Source organism: Pogoniulus pusillus, chromosome 14, assembly GCF_015220805.1.
Source record: "Pogoniulus pusillus isolate bPogPus1 chromosome 14, bPogPus1.pri, whole genome shotgun sequence".
Taxonomy (NCBI): Eukaryota; Metazoa; Chordata; class Aves; order Piciformes; family Lybiidae; genus Pogoniulus; species Pogoniulus pusillus.
In genome coordinates this window covers 22,856,971-22,871,650 of record NC_087277.1, presented here as the reverse complement: position 1 = coordinate 22,871,650, position 14,680 = coordinate 22,856,971, and the positions used below count along the sequence as shown (strand labels likewise).

Here is a 14,680-nt window from a genome sequence, read left to right as displayed (position 1 = left end):
ACAACTTCTGCACCATTTGCATGCTATATATCTTCTCAAAAGAACTGAGTTGTGAATTTGCTTTAATTACATTTATAAAGAACCCTAAAGTCACACACTAATGGTCCTAACAGGCAGCTGATATTAGTAAACTCATTGCAGCCAGGATGCACTACAAAATTAAAATTACTGTCTACTGGAGTACAGTACCGTACATTGTACAGTACAATGACATGAACCAGCAGTGTGCCCAGGTGGCCAAGAAAGCCAATGGCATCCTGGCCTGTATCAGGAATAGTGTGGCTAGTAGGAATGAGGGAGGTTATTCTTCCCCTGTACTCAACTGTGTCCAGTTCTGGGCTCCTCAATTCAAGAAAGATGTTGAGATGCTGGAACGTGTCCAGAGAAGGGCAATGAAGCTGGTGAGGGGCCTGGAACACAGCCCTGTGAGGAGAGGCTGAGGGAGCTGGGGGTGTGCAGAAGAGGAGGCTCAGGGGGGACCTCATTGCTCTCTACAACTACCTGAAATGAGGTTGTAGGTCAGGTGGGGGTTGGTCTCTTCTGCCAGGCAACCTGCAACAGAACAAGGGGACACAGTCTCAAGTTGTGCCGGCAGAGGTAGAGGCTGGATGTTAGGAGGAAGCTCTTTGCAGAGAGAGTGATTGGCATTGGAATGGGCTGCCCAGGGAGGTGGTGGAGGCACCGTGCCTGGAGGTGTTCAAGAGGAGACTGGATGAGGCACTTAGTGCCATGGTCTAGTTGACTGGATAGGACTGGGTGCTAGGTTGGACTGGATGACCTTGGAGGTCTTTTCCAACCTGTTTGATTCTATGATTCTGATTCTACGACTTTTATGATGCTATGACATAGGCAGAGATTTTTAAATCTGTCCTGGATGACTGGAAGCTACTAATAGAAGAGTCTCCTGCCATTGTTGTAGTAACACAGGTCCTGACCAAGAGTGCAGCAACAGCAGGGAGTTGGAGAACAAGACTTTAGCAGTCGATTTTAGATCAGGGCATGATTCTGGGTCTACCAAACTAGCGGCATCCAGCTCCAGCACAAGGTTGGATTGTGTCAGAAGGTCTCATGATAAAGAACTGACCATGTCATATAAACAGAGAGGATGTTGGAAAGTGAACAAAACGTGTGGAAGCCCTCAAGAAAAGTTCTTGCACCCATACTGGATTTTACATTTAAAGAGTAAAAAAAAATAATTAAAATTAAAAATCTAAATCATGGCCATCAAGAAGAAACCCATGAAAAAAATCAAAGGACAAAGTATTATTTGTTCACTCTAGACCTGCTAAGTACCTTCACCAGTCATCTGCATCTGTGAATTTTAAAGGGTCAAGATGTGCCACTCTGTAAATAGTTTATTTCTAAACCAAAGCTCAGTTAGGTAAATGGGAGTTAAGCTCCTAATATAATGTATCAGGCGCTTCTACTGTTGTTAATTTCTGTATTGATCACCAAGGAAACTTTGTAACTGTTTTAATATCATTGTTATATGTTCTGAAATACAATAAATAAGCATATTTAACATTTCTCTTATTCCCTTGACAGACTTGAATCAAAGGAGCCTTTTCTGTCCGTTGGGTAAGTAGGATTATGTATATTTCCAGACATATTTATGTATTCAAGCATCATACAATGCAATTAGCATTATGTAGAGCATAAACATCCTGTGTCAACATTATGGTTGTTGACTATAAGTTTAGAAGAAACAGTTACTGGTCAATAAAGTCAGCAGTTCTGGATATCTCACTTCTTAAGAACACTAAGGAATATGGTTTTGCCTCTATTGACTAACAAAATTTGTAGTAAAAGATGTAGAAGTTAAACATTGCATTGAAAGGTAGCTGGCTTATTAGTTGGTTTTCACTGATCTTTCAGTAAGAAAACATTTCAAATATCTAAGTCCCCCGTCTAAGGCATTTTTAGGAGACCCTTGATAGTTTCTTTTAAAATAAGAATATTGTGGTACTTCAATAAAAGGAATACTTTGTAGCCTAATTATAGATTACTCCACTGATTCATGTTGTGGCTATTGTCTTCATAAATTCATGTCTGCTTAAACGGGAATATGATCTCTATATTACAGTGGTTAACCAATCTTTCTAAAAGCTTGTTTTGAAATGTGACATGTGCTGAAAAATAGTGTCTTTCATAAAATGTAAACCATTATATATACTCAATGTAAGTGTCTGTATTTTACTTCTGAGGTAGAAGTCCACTTTTCATTGTTTTTCCTTTGAACTCCTTTCTTTAAAACTCTCCTAAGTTTCCTAACATTCTTACTCTCTTTCTCTACAGAAGTCTGTATTCTTTTTCTCTTTATTCACTTATTTTTTTGCTCACAACACCATGCTTCATGATACAAAGAACATAAACTGCAGACAAAAGATCCTATGCAATTGACATGTTAATTCTACCATTTACTTATCTGTAGCTTCCAAATTGTTTTATTAACTTCAGATAAAACAACCTCCTTCAAGTTCTGCAGTGTGAATTGAAGTTAGCAAACACAAAACTGTTATGAACAGAGAAATGCAACAAAATAGCACAACCAAGTTCAAGATCTGTCTCAGCTTCTGTAGCATAAAATATTTTTCTCTCTTTAAGTATATTTTTAATTCATTACTTGCTATTTATTCTTTGGAACAAGTCAAAATTATGGGAAAAATAAGTCAAATGCTGGTCAAACTGAAAGGTGTGGGGTGCTTGCTTTCTAACTTGTCCTATTGAGCTTTTCTGAGGCATCCACTCATTTAATCAGGTGCTAACCTGAAAATCTAAGCTTTAAGATTAAAAAAGAAATTACATGCCATTGTGGTGGAGAAGCAAACTTCAGAGTATAAAAATCCAGGAAGCATAAATACAGCAATGATGGAAATTGATAACAATTGCCACAAAATAATAAATCCTGCTTCTGTAGTTCTTGTCATGACCTGAAGAAATTGTCTGGCATTTTTAGGATATTTGAGGATCCCTACCTAGGAGGAAGCATTATGCATATGTTTGGGGTTGGATTTTGTTTCCATGTTGGTGGCTACTTTACCTTCAGGTAGCCATTGTATATTGCTTTGTCGCTAAACTGGATTCCTCTTGGGAAGTCTAGCCTGAGTGAACAGACTTAGCCACTTCCCAAAAGTTTGCCTGTAATGCCCTTGAATTATTTTCTTTTTTTTTTTGCAAGTTCATAGTGCTAAGGATATAAAATTTAGTCTCTTCCTCTTTGCCTTTTACTGCTGTATTTTCTTCACCTCGGAGGAGGGCTTCAAGCAGAGCATCCCACCTCCTTGTTACAAAGAGACACTTCTTCCTAGTCCCAGAGTAATTGGAAGGGATCACTTGTTCAAAGAATCTTGTGCCAAGATCTGTATCTACGGTTTTAACCCAAACCAACAGCTGCAACCACCAGGCTTTTAGAATACAGTAAATATTTGCAGAAGAAATGCTGACTCAACCTTACTTGGACTAACAGATGAGTGCTTTTAATGCCTTTTGCAGCCAGAGTTGGTTCAATATTAATTACTTCAGTTTGCCTACACATAATTTGATCCTGAACACCAGCCTTTCATTCATCTGCCTTCTGCAGCAGAGATTTGTTTCCATATCTTCATTACATTGCCTTGTAGGTTCCAATTATGCTCTTTCATTCTGCCAACTTACAACTTCTTGGTACTTTACTGTTGTTAATTCTATTTGGGAAGAAAAGGAGCATGCAGTATGTCAGCCTAAAAGCTCAGGACTGATACAGTTGGTAGAAATCTGCATGTATGTGCAGAGCTGCTGCCTTCCCATGAGAGATTTCACAAAAGAAAAGTGGCTCATCAAACAGCACATTGTTTCCCCTCTCTCTGAAAGCAGGCAGCTACAGGGAGGAGGAGGCCCCACTTCTTGTTGTTTGTAGTTTTTGTCTCAAATGCAGGGAGAAAACAGTGTACTAGCTGTTCAGGCCAGAGTGTCTAAATTTGATGTTATGATTTCGAGAGACAACACAAAGTTGAATTTGAGGTACCTGCTTTCTTCCTTTGTCTCTTAGAGGTGGAAATAAAATTCTTAGGGAAGACTGAAACATCTAACGTTGCTGAATGTTGAGTATTAGCCTGTAGATGCACAGAGTGCTTCTCCTCACAGATGCTATTTCCAAACTTCTGGAGTCTTGTGTCTATATTAAACCCAAGCAGGACAAAGAGTTGTCTGGATTTTCTTTCCTCTGTTACACAGCATTCATGTTTGTGCAGGGTTAAACAAAAAACAAAAAAAAAAAAAAAAAAACCAAACAAACAAAAAAAAAAAAAACCCCACTCCATATTTTTAAATTGCCAACAGATTTTTATTCTCCACATTCAGTCTTCATATTTGGCATGTTGTTCTCAATGATGATGCACAACTGTGCCCTTAACTAAACTGTTATCATTCCCTCTGAATTATTAGAGTGATTAGAGTTACTAACCACTCACCCAGCTATTTCACAGCAGCTGATTCATGGCAACTGTGTGCATGTAAATGTTTAGCCCTTGCTAAATTCCAGATAGTACTATATACAGATTTGTAATTGATCATCAGTTGGAGCCCTGTAATTCAAAACTCATTTTGTAAGACAGCCATTGCAGCATCTTATAAAACCTGTAATAGTATTATATGGCCAACCAAGACCATAATGATTTGTAACTCTCTTCCACAGCAGAAATTCCTTGAGTTGTTCTTGTGTGTAACTGTACTTCCATGTAACCTCATAACAGCATCAAGGCTTTTGCACATGCAACAGTAGAAAACCCATCACAGCAACTAATAAGTTTGTCAAAGTTCAAAACATCCATATATGTTGTATTCATTAGATGTCATTCAATAATATGACATCAAAAGACACAGAGAGAATAAGAAACAGAGCTGTTCTTTTCTGAGGCTAGTGAGAACTTAGATTCATCTACTGCCAACTGCAGGGAATGGCATTATTTCTGGATAGGTGATAGCTCTTCAGTGAGATTGTCTTTGAAAAGGCATGTGTTTTGTACACCTGTTTGTCAGTTGAGATTCAATCTATTTCTCTTCTGTTCATGTGAAAAAAAGCCCAACAATACAAACCACTGACCTTTTCACTCTTTTCTTTAGGACTGGTTTGCTAATAACAGTTTAAATTTAGGTGGAAAGCCCAGAGAGAGACATAAGGCTTTTCCAACTTGAATAATTCTGTGATTATGTGGTGAATAGTTGTCTGCCATGGGTGAAAGAATAGAAACACAAGTGGAATTTGCACTAAATGCTACTTTTTTCATTCTCAGTTAAAAAAAAAAAAAAAAAAAAAAAAAAAAAAAAAAAAGACAGAGACTTGCATGAACTTTCCTTACCAAGGTCCTGTTTCCAGGAAGTATATGATAATAGAAAATACTGGAAAGCTGTGTTTTTCCAAATCACAGCTTAATCATAGTATCTTTGTCACAGATACTTTTACAAGAGATGGAGGAACTTCAGTGGACTTGGCTTTAGGAACCCCTTCCAGAACACAAATAGCCTTAATTTTCTTCTGGCAGAACTGTTCTGAGAAACATCTAACAGCTGGTATTTGTCACTGATGTTTCCTCCTCTTGCTCAGTAGTGTTTTCTTTCCTCTAAGGCTTATGTTGCAGAATATGTGTAGGAAAATCCATGCTTAACCATCTCTTTGAGGGATCTCATTCTGACTAAATAGTTAAAAGAAAATCCTAGTTCTTGCAGGCTCTGATAGCATTCAGTTGACTTCCAAAATATGCACATTCTTTCAGTTCACAGTAAGGTTTTGTAGGGGGTCTCTTTTAACAGACAATTGGTTGTAAAGTAGAAACCAGAATGTAGCCATATGTCATCCTCTGTACAACAAATATCATAAATGCTTGAATCCCATCCTGATTATCAGATAGCTCTACTGGAAGGAGCAGAACACTATTCCTACTGCTTCAATCCAGCTTTTGAAGAGAGATAAGAAAATTATTTTCTTTCAACAGAGGAGAAACATAAAAAGGTAGAGGAAGTATTTGATGCATTTTACACTGTTAGGAAAGCAATGAGACTACCAACCCAAACATAATCTTATCACTCTCACATTCAAGACAGGTATTCAGGTGCTGTGTTTTCACAAAAATGTAGGAGGATTGAACACACTTCACAATTATTTAATTCCATTGTTTATAGACAGGCAGTCATTCCTCATGCTTAAATCCACTCAAGCTGTGTCACATAGGCAGCAGCAGGTCTCCTGCATTTGCAGAGGGTACCAACTCTTTAATTATGTGTGAGGTTTAGCCTGCAGGGAGAAGCAGAAGGCAGGGAACTGCAAGGGCTCTGTGCACGGTGAGGCTGCCAGAGCAGCCCTGAAAGAGGCAGGAGGGAGTTGAGGAATGACAACATATATGGGAATCTGGGTATGTTTATGTGGAAGATACTGAGAAGCTATACTCTCAAACAGTGGATGAATTTCACTGTTTAATACTTTTATAAAATTATTTTTTGCTTGAAGATACTTCTGAAAAAGAGATTACAAAGCCTCAATGTTGGTCCACAGCTGTTAATACATTTGTCAATGTTTTTGTGTCACGATTCAGTGTGTCAAGATCTCAGATTATGCATTTTTGAGTCGTCTGCAGTATAAGGAGCTATCTTATGGTTCCACTGTTTTCCTGAACTACTTCATTCTCCATCACTTACATTTTAATACACTGAGAAAAATGTATGTTGTATAGAAAACAGACTGTTTTAACCAATAAATTCCACCAATATGCACCTTAATAAATTCCTTTTCCCTCTCCGACCTCAATAACAGCACTAACAACGTGCTTCATAATTGAGAAAGACAGCATGCTGAGCATGAGATCACTTTTTTCCTCTTCTGATTAGTCTATTTACTTTTCCCTTTTACATCCTCTCTGCTATTTCTGTCGTCCAAGACTGCTCTTTCATTAGTAATGCTAGGAAATTAGTAATTCTAGGAAAACAGTGATTTCTAGGGGAATTTTCTATTAGTAAATTCTAGGGAATTAGTAATTGTAGGAAAATTCTAGGAAGAGGAGGATCAGAGGCGACCTCATTGCTGTCTAAAACTAGCTGAAGGGAGGCTGTAGCCAGGCAAGGTCTGGTCTCTTCTCCCAGGCAACCAGCAACAGAACAAGGGGACACAGTCTTGACTTGTGAGGAGGGAAGTATGGGCTGGATGTTGGGAGGAAGTTCTTCACAGAGTGATTTGCCATTGGAATGGGCTGCCCAGGGAGGGCAGTCATTGTCTAAGAACCGTGATGGTTGCTCTATCTTACTTAAGATCAATGGGGGTTTGAATACATCGCTATCTAATTTTGTTATACATATAACCATTTTTGCCAAGACTGGCAAGACTAAAAAAAATTTTGTTCAGGTGCTCCCCAAGCAGGATAAAAAGCATTCTGTATCCTGGAGCTCTAGTGATTACATGTAGTATCTTTTGCATAAATATGTACTATTATGTTTGTAACAGACAAAACCAATAAATTAAGGAAAATTGCCCACCTGCTGCAGGCAAATTGTCAAAACGTGACAACTGTTTCCTTGGAGCTAAATACAGTCACATTCAGGTGAATTACCTGGCACAGAAATCCTTTTTGTCTTCAGTGAATGAATATAATGGAAAGCTCCAGACACATATTTAAGCTGTACTCAGGCCACTGTCAGGTATGGTCTTTTTCGTGTCACTATTTTGCTGGTTTAAACTTTGAGTTTCTCAATCCAAAATAATTAAATTACATAAGTGTAGATGAAAATAGAATTAAATTTAACAGTTTGAAGAAGAAAGCACATATTGCAATCTCCTAGAAATAGGTCTCTGGCACTGCCACACTTTAACTGATTCATCGTTTGTGGACTATACTTTTTATTTCATTCAGCACTTCTAAGACTGCTTCTCTAAAGAGCACATAAAGTTTTCAGAGATGTTTTTGTAATCTTATGTGGTTAGTCTTTCAGCTCCAGTGCTACCACCGTGATTTTAATTTGTCAATCTGCTGTTCAGTGAAATGCTGTAGGAACACTTTCAAGCCTAAACCCATCACTTATTTCTTCACCTGTCAGTGACAGTCTTCTGTACTCATCAAACCAAGTTAAATGACATGCCTGAAATGTATATAGTACACTAATAAATTGGATAATCAATCACAGGTCTCTGGTTTGACAGTAATACCTTTGAACACACTGAATTTAAAATACATATTTAAGAAGCGGGATTTATTACTCTCGTGGTAAGAACAAAATACCATGTGGACATCAAGAATTTCATACTCACTCTACACAATTAAAGGACACCTTGGGAAATGGTTAGGGCTCTGGAAAGCTTTGTCATCACCTTACTATAAAATGGTCCCAAGGGAAACATAAGTAATTGGAGATTACTTTCAGTAACAGAAAAATAGTTCAGCAGGAGGAGGAGAAAGGTCAGGGAGATATTAAATAGATTTACTCATGTTTCTTTACATACAAAAGATACTAATGTGTCTCTAAAAAGCGCCATGCTAACAGTGTTAGGCACAGAATGTCCCTGCAGCCACAGTAAGTAGTTTTTTATTGGGAATGATTCTACTACTTATCACTTAACTGCACAGCAAATTGTTTGGGCTAAATTTTGATTGGAAATTCCTGTGCCACTTGTGCCTATTTGGCTGATATAAACAGTTCCCAGAGCAGATGATCCTCAAAGTCTGAATATTGATCTTTATGTTCTTGATATCCTGTGCTTCACAAACTGCACTTAATCCTCTGCAGGATAGTGTCTCAGTGACTTAACTACCTGGTCATGTATATGCAACTTGGAATATTTGCTGAAGTTTTGCCTAAAATTAAAGTTGAAGTGCAACAATTTTTCCTACAAGGTACATCACAGGGAAAATAATTCTTGACTATCTAGGGTTTGGCTAGGATGAGTTGTATTAGGGGAATTTAGGTTGGACATTAGAAGAAACTTCTTCACTGCAAGGGTTCTCAACCACTAGAACAGTCTCCCCAGGGAGGTGGTTGAATCCCCATCCTTCAAGGTGATTCAAAGAGGCAGTGATGTGGTGCTGGAGTATGTGGTTTAGCACCAGTCTCGGTAGAGTTAGATAATGGCTGGACTTGATGAGCTTATAGGTCTTTTACAACCAAAACAAATATTTTTTCACAAGAGTCTGAGAGGGGCCACACCCAGGATAGCCAACCAAAACACCCAGGGGGTTATTAAAACCATACTGATATCATCTCCACTATACAAGCAGAGGGGTGGCCTAAGCAGACTACCCCATGGGATAGTGGTGGTGGTTTGGTGATGTTTGACATGCAGCGGGCTGGCTGGCTGAGTGCATTATGTCTGTTGAGTTTTGTGTCACTCTCTTTGTATGTTACTTCATATTATTGTTATTCCTGTTGTTCCTTTTCTCTCCGTTTCTCGGACCACAGGGGTTTTGCATTTTCCTCCTTATTTTCCTTCACACCCCACTGGGGTGGAGGCTGTGTGGGAAGAGTAGATGAGGGTAAAAAGGATGTGTCTGAGAACAAAAAAACATACAGCTTAATCATACCAAAAATAAATTCTGCCTAGTACTTGCAGAAAGATCATTTAATGGAGAATGGAGCACTGTATGTCAGCTATTTTATTTATGCATGTCCTGCTTGTACAGAGTGTATCTTTCCAGATTAGATTTGCCAATTTTTTTTCCATTTTAGAATCATAGAATCAACCAGGTTGGAAGAGACCTCCAAGATCATCCAGTCCAACCTAGCACTCAGCCCTAGCCATGGCAACTAGACCATGGCACTAAGTGCCTCATCCACACTTTTCCTGAACACCTCCAGGGATGGTGACTCCACCACCTCCCCGGGCAGCCCATTCCAATGCCAATCACTCTCTCTGTGAAGAACTTCCTCCTAACATCCAGCCTAGACCTCCCCTGGCACAACTTGAGACTGTGTCCCCTTGTTCTATTGCTGGTTGTCTGGGAGAAGAGACTAACCCCCACCTGGCTACAGCCTCCCTTCAGGTAGTTGTAGACAGCAATGAGGTCTGCCCTGAGCCTTCTCTTCACCAGGCTAAACAAGCCCAGCTCTCTCAGCCTCTAATTTCTCCATTTACAGTACTACATTCCTTGCTGTACTTTTTAAACCCAACTCCATACATCTCTTCCACCTCATGAAAAAAATACCTATCTTGCACTTATTAATTGAATAAATGTGCAGAATTATAATACATTGTCCACTTATGGTTACAAAATTACTGTGAAAATATATCTGTATTTGGAATTTACAAATAGTAGGTTACATTCAACTACTTGGCATTTTGGGACAAGCAGTTAGGAATTTTGGTTGCTACCTATTTGCACTCAAAATTGTGTTATGGAAATGAATGGAAAATACTTTTCTGCAATTACTTCTTTTTTTTTTCTTTTCTGTAAACCTCCAAGACTGTCAGTTGAAGGAATTACTGACAAATTTGTTCTTTTGACAGTAAGTATGTGGGCAAAAAGCAGGCTCTGGAGAATATTTCTTTCTCTGCAGAATATGCAGCCTGAACTGGAAAACAGAAGTTGCCTTCCATTTCTATCAACATTCTCAGCTTTAAGGAAAATGGAATCATTTCTAAAGTAAAGATGGGACTTAGCCCACCAGTTTGATTCATGTATTTGGGGCATGTAGATAACCATCCATTGGAAAGTGGCCTGAAATTTCCACCTTTTTTTTCAGTAGCTTGAGAAAGTCATTGCCATCTGATTTTCTAAGAAGGAAAAGTTGTCATCTCTCAGTGCTTATCCTACAAATCATCTAATCAGCCTCACCCACTCCCCTTTTTTATCTTCATGTCAGTTCAGACTGATTCTCTTTCACACTCAACAGGAGCAATTCCTAGCACTATTTTTACATGACAAGAGAAATGATTTTACAAATGACTGGAATACTCACTGCAACTGTTAGGTTGATATGTGCCTCCTAAAAGAGTTTGATTGAAGGGATATTGCTTCTGTATTTAATATTTTTATTCAGCCCTGACAACAGAGAATCAGTTGATGGTACAAATGGTGATAGCACTGTCAAGTGAATTAAGATACATTACGCCTGGTTTGTCAACATTTATGATTTATAAATACATCTTTGTACTGTGGAAAGGAAGACAGATATGAGCTAAGGGCAACTTATCTACAAGGCAGAAATTCTTTTTGCCATGAAAACAAGAAAAGCTGTTTCTGCTTTATTCTACATTAACTATTCTAAAATCAGAATAACTCCACTGAAGTCAGTTTTACTCACTAATGTTTGAAGCTAAGTAACTTAAAACAGGATGTGACCACTAGTTTATAAATATCTTTTGTTGGCGTAGAACACAGAACACAAGAAGGATTAAACTGTAATAATATGCAATATCATCAGAGAAACAAAGTAAAAATTGTATCTTTGGGTTTATTTCAAAGCTGTAGGAGCATAATTTTGCATTTGCAGACTGATGCATCTGCAACTGCTGCAATGCATAGGAAATTAGAATATGTACAGCATCATAAATCTGAAAATATGGGGAATCCCTTATTTTTCAGACATTCACAATTTTCAATGAAGCTCATGCAAGAATATCTGTGTAATACTAGGTCAGAAAAAGGAACCATGACTTTTGCTTAACAGAAACACACTTTATCAATGAGTTCTTCTTTGCCTCAATGTGGACATTAGAATGTCTTTTACTGTCGTCTGTTTTAGTAGCAGCATAATGCACACAGTTCTGCTCTTAATATTGCAGAGATGGCATGTGTTTGTGGGTAAGTATTATGGCACTGTAAACAGGCAGTAGGAAACCGCTGACTCTACCAATTCACAGGCTCATTTAAACCTTTCTCTGCTTCCAACTTGCTGAGTATTTTGTATTCAACACCATGCCAATGATTTCTTGCAGTCTGCGTAACATAGGTTGTTGGGTTGCTAAGGAATGACTCTCAAGAGGTTAAGAGCCCTGCAGACACCTTGATCTCTGTGGCAGTGATTACCTCTGCTAATTTTCTGGTCTGTATTTTATATCACAGCACTGACCAAAGCTTATGTCTGTCCTTTTGCATGCATAAGTGTCGTCAATTACAGGTGTAGTTGGAGAGATGTACTGGTCACTTTCCCAGTATAAAGTCTTTAGCACGTTGTTACAAATGAAACATCATCATTCAGCTTATTTGGACAAAAAATCAACAGCAAGTGAAATCAGTTGGAAAATCAGAAGATATTTTCTTTTTCTTCTAGGTCATCTTTTCATTGCTGTTGGTTCCTAACCTTTTCAATACATATGCAGGACAATTGCTTCACAGCCAGGAAGACTAAAACCCCAGACGTCTAAGAGTTTCACATGATGTCTTGCATCCATGGGCTGTTAACTCAGTAGTCACAGTGAAGGACACAACCCCAGGAGCTACAGCATGTTGTCTTTGTTTTGCCACAGCTTCATTTAGGATTTCAGAAAGAGAAGAAGACATGGGTATAAAGAAAGATCCACATTAAGATTTTCTAAATCCTTAAACCCACCCTTTAAGCATCTTACTCCATAAAGGTCAACATCTACAGACAAGGTCCTACAGTACTGTTTCTCTCCTTTTACTTTAATACATAGCATGGAAAGATAGATGTCTTTTCTCTGTTACCAGCACTTGAATTCCATTGGCTTTATTCAAAGAAACTAAGTAATGGGAAAGAGAAAAAAGAAATTAGCCCCTTGCTCTTTTGAGAATTAATATCATCCCATTCACCTCTAGTACATCTGGGTTCTATTCCTACCTTGCTTACATCTTTGCCATTGGTTTCTGTATGTGCAGAGCTGGCAATTTCCCTCTCCTTCTGATTGGTACTTCCACACAGAAAGGCCTTTTGCCTGTGTGGATACATCCCAAATAGTTTGTATGGAAAGCAGAGAGTCCTTTCCAGCTTCTGCTGGAGTCCACTGCACCCATGTCATGGGACATGGAATTTAGCTAAGAGGGACATCCTTAAATTCTGATGCTTCCATTTTGCACCAGATTCAGAATAGAAATGTAAGGAAATCAACATCTGTTAACTTGTCAGCTGCACTAGCAGGCTGCACTGTCAAAAGCCACAATATGTTTGCATCTTATGTCCAGCCATGGGACCAGTAACCTTTTGGCAAACATGGATGGGAGGGACAACCTAGGTAACCTTTGCTGCAATGAAGCCATATGTATGCCCTTTTCAGAGGCTGACTGACATGTAACTTAGAGAATACCTGCAATTATTTCTTATCTCAGTAGCTATGGATGTTACAGGACTAAGCCATGGGCAAACGCAACACAGCAACCTTCCAGTACCTGAAGGAGACCTATAAGAAGCATGGGAGAGAGACTGTTTACAAAGACCTGTAGTGATAGGATGAGGCTCAATAGTTTAGAGAAGAGTAGATTTAGGTGAGATGTTAGGAGCAAGTTCTTTACCATGAGGGTAGTGGAACACTGGAACAAGTAGCCCAGAGAGGTGTTTGAGGCCCCATACCTGGAGATATTCAAGGTCAGGCATGGCAGGGCTTTAAGCAGCCTAATCTAGTCAAGGATGCCCTTGCTTACTGCAAAGGGGTTGGACTGGATGACCTTTGGAGGTCTTTTCCAACCCAGATCATTCCATGACCTAACTTCAAGGTTGGAGGTGACATCTGTGAGAACTGTTTGGATAGCTTCAGTTCTAGTACGCTGTATGAAAAGCACTGAGGCTTCTCCCTGTGAAAATTAAGGACCATATAATGGTATCAGAGGTTTCTGAAGCAATGAAATATTTTTTAAAGATACTATAAGCAACCAATACAAATTTATAAACATTCATAGATTGCACTGTCAAGTGATAACCAGACTCCAAAATGTGCTTCTACTTTTTGTTACTCTGGTCCCACAGATAAGCATTAGACCATGTGGGTTCAAACTGTCATTCACAAAACTGAAAGAACATAAAGAACTGAGTTCAGTTTCAAGACAGGTATTACATGAACAAAGCAAAAGAATTAAATTCATCGGGGCTGACTGATGTGCAAAACCACTTCTCAAAAGAGAAGTGTTATCCAAGGTGTGACAGTAAATTATTTTTTCTTTTTGAATTCTAAGTCACATTTTTTGACAAGATAAAACACATTCTGTATGAAGACTGTTACAAGGTCTCCTCACTGATACAGTGACAGAGAGCAGAAGGTAGAGTGGGACACAAACTATCTGTTGCCACACTGCAAACCCTTTCCCGCGTTTTCCTTACTCAGCATCTACACTGCCTGATACTACCCTTATCTGAGGAATCTGTGAGCCCTTCTCAACCACTTGACTTTGTCGAGCCTACTTACTTTTTCACTAGCACACTTAGCTCTCAGTCTGAGATTTCTTTCTTTCCTTCACCATTAATGGCACTAGTCTTGCAGATGGCTTTGAGCCATCTCTTTCATGGCATTTATATATGAAAGTTAAGTTTCACACTCTGAAAGCTCAGAAAAGGGTCAGGAGTCCTTATTGAGTCCTATAAGCCAGAGCTGAGTTGCCATGGGAAAATAAAGCTGCCCTTCAGCTCTACTCTATCTGGTACAAAGTGAATTATTCTCTATCAGCTTTATGGTCTTCAACCTTGAAAAACTGAATTTATCTGCTCTTTATGCAAATTGAATGAATGCCACTCCAGGTGAAAGGTCTCATGTGACAGGTCTTTTAAATTTAATCTTTGT

The 14,680-nt window shown here is 38.8% G+C and overlaps 1 protein-coding gene across 13 annotated transcripts in view; it reads left to right on the top strand.

Annotated features, from left to right (window-relative positions):
• The window catches only part of RALYL (RALY RNA binding protein like), a 392,319-nt gene that overhangs the window by 340,211 nt on the left and 37,428 nt on the right, over positions 1–14,680 (top strand). For all 13 annotated transcript variants that reach the window (XR_010304865.1, XR_010304864.1, XM_064154586.1 and 10 more), the window contains one exon: positions 1,546–1,578. Coding sequence is in view for 11 of the 13 variants with exons in the window: in XM_064154586.1 (XP_064010656.1) it covers positions 1,546–1,578 (33 nt within the window). In the remaining 2 variants the exon portion in view is untranslated. The remainder of the gene's footprint in view (positions 1–1,545; positions 1,579–14,680) is intronic.